We start from the raw sequence: 8,865 nt of genomic DNA, 5'->3' as shown, positions 1-8,865 counted from the left end.
AAAGTTTAAAAAAGCTGTACCGTGAAAATCGCGCAATTTGGTTAAAAAGTTATCCTTTTTAGTCTAAAATTCAACTATTTTATTGAAAATTCGTCCTGTTATATTAAAAATTCATCTTTTATGACAGGAAATTATTCATTTTTTGTTGAAATAAATAAATAGTTTGAAATTTTTAAATTGTAATCTGAAATTTTACTACTTTTTCTGTTTCTAAAAGAATTTATGTTAAACTGGTACGAGATTAAAAAGGCAGTCTTTGAATATTAATGGATTAATGGTCCGAGAAAATGATTTAGGTTTCCCTAAAAAAGGTATGGTCCAAAAAAATTGTACCTTTTCCTTTTAAAGATTAATATTTCCAAGAATATCATATCAAGTTTAGAATGAAAGTTGTTAAAAAATGAACAAAGGGTATATTATCCAAGTTGATAGCATACAAATTTAAATATTTTTTAATTTGAGTGAGAATTCTGATAGCCTTAAATTGCACTCAATAATCTTTAAACAGTTTGAATAAGATGTACTAACAATTTTTTTAAGACAAACTAGAAGATTTTGCGCTCTATGCACACACGAATCACCCTTTCTTTAGAAAAAAAACTTTGTAGAGAAAATTTCAGTAAATTCAATATGAATGACACATTTTTTTAATTTGCATACAATTCTTTAAAATGATAAGATTATTTTTGTCATTAACAAAATGAGACTCGCCGCATGTGTCATAATTCGACACCGTATTTTCAATATTTTTCTAACCCTCCGAGAACACACCTATCTCAACGACGACTTCACGCTCTGCAGACTATAGCAAGCGTTTGAAACTACAATTGGGACCTCGAATTATGTTACCAGAGCCTATAAGAGACCGTCCACTTTGCAAATTTCTTTTTAAAAAATTGCAATCAAACAATTTGGCGTGGGTCAATTTGTACTCAGTGTGTTCTCCGAAAGTTAATATTTAAAAAAAAACATAAAAAATGCATTTTCAAGTTATTTCTGGATGAACTACTCATCATGGTAAAATTAAATTCGAGTATTTAAATTTTATTACAACTTTCAATAAGATTTCATTTACAAAATTTTTTGAACTTCTTCGTTACATGCATACGTATCATAAACGGTTAATTTTTACTCGATCTATTTGAGCTTTTTGCATTAAGATCCTATCATATGAAGAATTTCATTTTAAAAGTCAAGACTTTATGGGGTTTTCATATTTTTCAAGATGAATATGTCTTAAGAAGGAAAACGGAAACATCTGGGATTTACGCATTTTTTTACCAGTTTTTGATCTACCACCCTGTAAATTTTGATTTGATCTCGGGTTTTCTTCTTCTAATATAACGGTTTTGAGAAGATTGTGACTAGTCCAAGTTTTTAGGGCGAATATGGAAACTCTTTCAAATTTTACTGACGGAAATGAGAAAGAGAAAGAGAATCCTTCCGTCTCACCATGGCTATTCATTCAGCCAAAAAGCTAAACGAATGGACACCGCGCTTTAAGGCCATGTGATGAGTGTAACAGCTGATCAAGTCAGCCCTAAGATCAATATTTTTTCACCCATATTGAAAAATAAAAGTTTAAATAACGCGGAAATTTTTTTCGGGAAATGTTAATAAATATTAAAGGATCTTTTGTGGCCTTGCAAAGAGTTGAAGGAAGAAAAAAGTTTATGCAAATAATGATTATCGACGGACACATTTAGGTTTTATAGCAGAAGTTTGTCTTTTAACTTTCTCTGACGTTAATCATGCAATCTGTTTTACCCACAGACCCCTAAAAGTTCGAAGTTGTCTACTCGCTGTTGTTTTGTCCCACTTTGATAAATATAAACCTCAGAACTAGCCCATTGACAACATTGCAAATTGCTTGCAGGGTTTGACGACAGCAAACTTCCACTGGTATTTTCTTCAAAAAAATTTTTTCTCAAAATTTCCACCGGAACAAAGCAGAGACATGAACTTTATTACCCCCTCTTTCATTTCCCAAACTTTCAGAGCGATACCTCATTTCGTTTAGACATAAATTGGGAAAGAAAAATCGAAGACCAGGTTTGGTCACGTGACCCTCTCGTCACATGGCCTTAAAAATTGATCAGAAATCGCTATTCTAAGATTCCGGCTAAGTTGATGTTGACTGTCGTTGTTCGATGTCGCTAAATTTTGATTTTGAAGTATTTGATTAATTTCAGTGTCTTTATAACAAAATATCATTAATCGTAAACTGACCGGTTTAACAGTAAAAAAAGTATTTAAAAAGTTCAGAATTTTCAAGCTTTGGAGATGTTAAATACCGAACGTTCACAAATTTTAGGTGTTGGGTAAGTCACTTCATTTACAAAGTACTGATTTAAATATCCTTTACATCTTGCAGTTTTGCGTTTATCTCTCTAAAAAGTATTTATTGCGGATCTCGATAAATGTGCAATTATTGAAATGTTTTGCAAAGAAAATATTAACCGAAAACAAACAAATATAAATTTAGCGCTTGTCGAATAACAAGATTAACTTAGTTTTAACCAAATGCCAAACCTTACAGTTGCGAGTTTTGAACGATTTTTCTTTTTCTTCAAGGTATATTCGTGTCCAAAAATATAAATAAATCTCTAAATTAGTGATTTAGACTGAAGAAATTAAAATTTTGTATTGAATAAGTAAAAATTAACCATATAGGGTAAGCTGTAGTTTAAAAAAATAATTATTTCCATTTAATTAATGCAATGTAAATATAGAAAAATGTTGATTTTTTACCTGTTGTAAAAATAAAATTTTTGATTTACATTTGACAATCAAGATACTTTTGCACGTGACAAATACAAGTGTTAATAATGCCAAATACATCTGGTTTTGGTTAAATGAAATTTTACAAAAAAGGTCTGTATTAATAAAAGTTTACTTCAAAAAAATTACAAATTTTTGTCACTTTCATCATGCATAAAAAATGTGACATTGTTCTTATCCTTTCAGCTAAAACTGAACTTATATAATTTTGTGTGAATTTGGCAACATTCTTTTCGTCGAATTTTTCAAATTACTCAATCGGTATTGCGGAAAAGCGATAACAATGCTTACGAGATTTTAATGTCACATGTATTTTTTAGTTATTTTTGGGGACACTCTTTAGGATTGTAATAATTTTTTGCATATACGTTCTTATATTCCATCATGTGAAATTAGAACCTAAAATGCTGAATAAAGCTCTTATTAAGTTACAGTGAAGCTTTTATCTCTCAGGAGACTCTCACGTATGCACCTCATCTCGTGCTGAATTGCATAATTGTATACACGACGAACCACTTGTTACCCGGTTATCGCACGGAAAGAAATCGCGATTACTTGGCTCCCCTGCAAGAGATTCTTTCATTTCCTGGTACGATATGAAGAACTCTAAGAAAACTGTCACGTAAAAAAATCTGAAATAATCTGATTGTCAAATGTTTTCAAAATATAGCATACGGGTATCATGGTATTAGAAGTAATTAATCTGAAAACCGGAGTTAATTTTCCATAAAGGTAAACGGAGTAGCGATAGGTCAAGGAAAACTCAGACATCAGGGAAAAGCCAGAGAATTTTTAAATTAATTACTTTAAATGACTGCCAATGATAATAAATTTGATCAGTTTAAATTTAAATTTGTGATTTTTTATTCCTTTCGTAAACATTCTATGTTAAAAAATTAGAAGATTAAGATTTTGGTGATTGAATATTAATGGTCATCGAAAATGAAAAATTGCTCAGGGAAAAAATAGGGAATTTTGAAAATGAAGTTTGGCCTCCATTTTAATATAGTATTCATGCTAGTAGTTTATTTGCCTTGTATTTCTATTTGTATTTTATTGTTATTATTCTCCGTTTAAAAGTGAAAATAGCTTAAAAGCTGATAAATTACAATTCCGTCTGCACGCAGAAAAAAGAACCTTACATTTAACTGAAAACTAAGTTCAAATACGTAAGTATGACTATCAATGATGGTTACTAGTACCGATTCTCAAGTGGTGCTGACCTGCGGATCAGTAGATTTTACCGATCCAGTCGCAATTCTGTACAGTTCCTGGATGCTGTAATTACGAATTATCATGTCACTTTAACGAATAATATAAAGAGATCTGAATTATGTTATCGGCGTAGACTACAGTTAAGACAGCACTATAAATTGTGAAAAAATATTGCTAAAAAATAATTAATAAATAAGCGCACGGTTATTTCTTATAAATATTTTCGGATATACTTATAATTAATCGTTATTTGTAAGTTATAATGCAATTAAAATTTCGCATGCAATGGGGGGGGGGGGATTCGAACGCATAAACCTTAGCATGCAAGTCAACAGTCTTAACCACTACACTAGTATATGAGATGCGGTCTGTAAAATAATTTTGAAATGCATTTGTAAATGAGGGTGGTGACCTCGGGAACGATTTCTGAATACGCAACCATGCCATCGCGATCTGTAAATAAATTGTGTCATCCAAAATTGTATTATTTTTTCAAACCCCCTCCTTGCAAAGTGGGAATATGGAGTAATGTGACGACTGTCACAGAAATGTCAAAAAGGAATGTTTTTTAGGTGATGCAGTCCATTCATTGCCAATTGCGTCGTGAATTCAGCCGGTGCTCCGCGCGGTTAGGTTACGTTGCGACTTTAGGGGCGAGTTAAGTAAACCGATCTTGATAAGTAAATATTGCATTTATTTTTTCTGCGTGTAGTACGACGAGACCCCCACCCGAGTGTAACTGAGCCAAGTGCTGCTTAATTTCCTTGCCTTATGATGATTATAGTTATAGTTAACAATTGCATTATTGGGTTAAAAATGTATCTATTTCGTTGGAAGATCGTCTTTTTTGTTGAATTCAAATGTTTTTGATTTTAAAATTAAAATCTTGTTTAGTTGAAGTATATTTATATCTACTATTTCATAATTAAAATTAATGTTTTTAACTGAAAATATACTTTTTATTAACTATTTCATTAAAAATAAACTTCTTTTTGAAATTTTATATACTTGGATTGAAATTCAACTCTTTTACCGAAAATTACTCTCTTAGGTTAAAAATTTAACAATTTGGATACATTTTTTTTCTTTATATTGTTGAAAATTCGACTATATGTCTGAAAATATTCATGTATTTGGTTGAAAATTCATCTTTTTTGGTAGAAATCTCACATTTTTGGTTGAATTATCAACTTTTACATTTTTGGTTGAAAATTCATCTTTTTTGGTAAAAAGTATTTTGTTAAAAAGTCTATTTTTTTGCGAAAATTCAACTGTTTTGTTAAAAATTCGTCTATTTGGACAGTAAATTCGTCCTCCACGATTGAAAACTCAACTTCGAAGGTTGACAAGTCAACTATTTTATGCAAAATGTAATTATTTTGTTGAAAGTTTAATCGTTTGGATACAAAGTTATATTTTTTGTTAGAAAATTCCACTGTTTTGTTGAAATTTAGTCGGTTTGGATTGAAAATTCATCTTTCAAGATAGAAAAGTGGTCTTTGTTGGTTGAAATAAATAAAGACATTTGAAGTTTTGAAAAATCTTAATCTGAAATTGTTTTATCCCGCTTAAAAAATATTCGGGGAAATGAACAATTTTTCAGTGAAAAATAAGGGACAGCTCAGGGGATTTTGAAACTGAAGTTTTTCGGCCACCCTGGTGAAGAATTGAAAGAAAGACATGTGATTATATAAATATATAAACAACCTAATCCATATTCTATACACAAAACGCTAAAATATAAAATATTCGGGTACATGTACAAGTTTCTAATTTATAAAAGGCGTATTAGTTTGAATGCAACTGATACGTTATAAAGTCGACTTTTAACTTGCTCTATCACTTCGCCGCGTGCACACTTTCTTCTGTTAATTGTAACCCTGCTGCAATAAATCTTTGTCGATCGATAGGCTAGGCGTGATCGAACGAAATTCAGTCTCGGATGATTGTTGAGTTAGAAACATTTCTTGCTCCTTGCAAGTTACACATTGCAATCATGATGAGGAAGAATTTCGTAAGAGATTTGCCGATTTACTATAAATCTAAAATCGCAAGATGACTAAAACATTTCTTACGGAATTATGAAAAGGGAAAATTATTATCAAGAAAGCTAACAGAATACACATGGATAATAGATAATTTATGTAGCTGCACAACGTTTATAATATACCTGAACAAAGATACCCTTTTCTCTAATCATCTAGAGTGTAAGTAGAATATTATTTGTCAGAGCAAAACCGCAAAAGGATCGTAATATCTGGTGGTTCTTGCACATATCATACAAGAGTTGTATGCATTGCTCATATACAAAGTATAAAATATAATAAATAATTGCAGGTGCGTTGAAATCTCTCTGACTGGTTAAAATAATTTCCCTCAGAAGGTTTTACAGTTTTCTTAAAGATTCTGTACACGGAAAAATAAGTAGTATTGATTTTTTTTAAATCTCGTCAGAAATGCGGATGATACAATATTTTCTTGGTCTACAAAAATATTTCTTCTCTCGAGAAAATGTACTAGATTAAAGAAACTAAATTTTTCTTATTTAACTACATTTTTTTGAGACGAGACAAATTTTCTTGGATCATGAAAATATTGTACAGTCTGTATATTAGTATAACCGATATTTTCTTGATTCAATGCTCCTTTTTTCGGTGTATACACTGGCGGGTAAAAGTTTCCGTACTAGTAGTGATGCATATCGATTCGAGAAAGTCTCGTTATCGTTGGAAATCGATTCAAATTTTAAATATTTTCCGAGCCGAGATTTTTTAACCTTCTTTTGTTTTTGATCGTATCGTATCGTCTGCAAACCCGATCAATGTGCTCTTTCAACGTCAGTTTTGAAAATGTCAATAGAAAACGTAAACACATAAAAACGTAAAAAGTCGAATGAAGAAAATGAATCAGATGTTGAACTGATCAGAAGGTTTCAAAAATAAAATAGTTTTTATTTATATAAAACTATTTATATGCCATTTATTTTTAGGGTTTTCGACTTATATTTTGTTCATTTATCAAAAGACTGGTTTTTGATAATATTTTTAAATATTTATGATATTATATTTAGAATTTTCGGTCATTCTAATATATACAGTGAAATCGCGATATAACGCTCTTCAAGGGACTTACCGAAAAGACCGTTATAAACGGGAAAGCGTTATATGCGGGAAAATTCAATCTCTTCATGTTAAATTGTTGGAAATAAATAAACTAATGTTAAAATTTTTAAATCATGTGCTTTGGTGGAAAAAATAACCTTTTTCGTCTAGCGCGTATTGTACTAAAACTTTTAGACATGCCAAATGCCAATATCTAACAAATAAAGCAGCCATGTTATTTGTATTAGAAATTATCCTTTCGTTAAAAAATTTGGTGGCCCTGAAAAGGGCCGATTATTGTTTCAGTTAATGCACTGCAAAATCAAGCTAGTTGGAAAATAAAATTTTGTATTAAAAATGTTGACGGATGACTGAATATGATAACTAGGTTTCATTGCTAAAAAAATCTTTTAGAACGGTTTTCCGCAATTTGTAATTTTTTGTTTTTATAACTTTATTCTCCATTTTGTGGATCCTACTAAAAAAATCCTCCTTCTCTGAGGATAGGGAGCGCATGTAGTGCGGCTGACCTCGATGGAGGTGGTTCGTCGTCATCATCACCATCTTTATTACCACCTTATCACAATCTCTCCTAGTAATACAGCCTTTCTGAAAAAATTTTGGATTGTTTCTGGTTCGATATCCTCCCAAGATGCTGTCACCCAGTGCATGGCATCCAAAACATTAATTTTAGGCTTCGTAATTGGATCCTGCATAAAGTCCAGGAATTTCTCTACTATGCGCTTTCGATACTTCTGTTTGACGACTTTGATTACGGCTTGATCCAGAGGCTGCAGCCCGGTCTTCGCATTTGGAGGAAGAAACTCAAGCCTGATGTTTTTTAAGAGTACTTCCTTCGGGTGGGACGGGAAGTTATCCACAAACAGGATTATTTTGCATTTTTGCGTTACAAGTTTTTCATCCCAGTTCACAAGCCATTTTCGGTACCTGTCACTCGTCATCCAGGCACGTCGCTGTGATGAGTATTCACATGGAAAGTAGCGTACATTTTTAAAACACCTAGGTTTGGCCGACTTGCCAATGACTAAGGGTCTTAACTTATCACTACCGTTACTATTTGAACACAACAGTATAGTCAGTCTCTCTTTACTTAATTCTCCGCCATGGCAATCTTCATTTTTGAACGCAAAGGACTTATTTGGTATAAGATTTTAAAAAAGTGCAAATTCGTCAGCTTTGTAGAAGCAATCCAGTGTATAGACCTGATCTCCTAATTCGATTTTTCGAGCTATCTCTAAAGCCTTCTCCTGTAAGATTGGTCTATTCACAGGAATTTTAATTGCGCTTGCTTGATGGAACCAATCGAGCAAAATGAACTCCCAACTTGTCATATTTTCCTGTCTCAACTTTTCTTCTTTTAACGGAACCCAAAACTGAATTTTCCTCGACGTCTTTATACGGCCACTCACGATTCTTCTCAAGGGCATGTGACACAGCTAATTACCTATATTACCGACCTCACTTTTTCAGTTCACTGAATGTTTTTTTGAACCTAAGAACTTTTTTTGTAAATAAAATATCCACCTGAAACTTTGGAAAATGTATTAGAGTACATTAAAGTACGTTTACGTTCTGCATTTTGGTAGGAACTTCACTGAAAATTATTTCATCTTTTTTCTGAACCTCGACATTTTTTGAACGTTGGAGCTTTTTTTATACATAAAATATCGGTCTCAAACTTTGAGAAATGCAAGAGCCGAAAGAAAACTACGTTTAAGTACAAAGCTTAATAATAAAAGATGTAAAA

General features: G+C 31.8%; 1 protein-coding gene across 1 annotated transcript in view; it reads right to left on the bottom strand.

Annotated features, from left to right (window-relative positions):
- Nucleotides 1-7,666: 7,666 nt before the first annotated feature.
- Nucleotides 7,667-8,865, bottom strand: part of LOC117182681 (tigger transposable element-derived protein 4-like) — a 23,587-nt gene continuing 22,388 nt past the window's right edge. Inside the window, exon 3 of the mRNA XM_033375786.1 lies at nt 7,667-8,171. Coding sequence (XP_033231677.1) covers nt 7,667-8,171 — 505 coding nt within the window. The remainder of the gene's footprint in view (nt 8,172-8,865) is intronic.

Source organism: Belonocnema kinseyi, chromosome 2, assembly GCF_010883055.1.
Source record: "Belonocnema kinseyi isolate 2016_QV_RU_SX_M_011 chromosome 2, B_treatae_v1, whole genome shotgun sequence".
In the NCBI taxonomy this organism is placed as follows: domain Eukaryota; kingdom Metazoa; phylum Arthropoda; class Insecta; order Hymenoptera; family Cynipidae; genus Belonocnema; species Belonocnema kinseyi.
The sequence above is the reverse complement of the archived record's forward strand: the minus strand, read 5'-3'. Positions and strand labels throughout refer to the sequence as shown.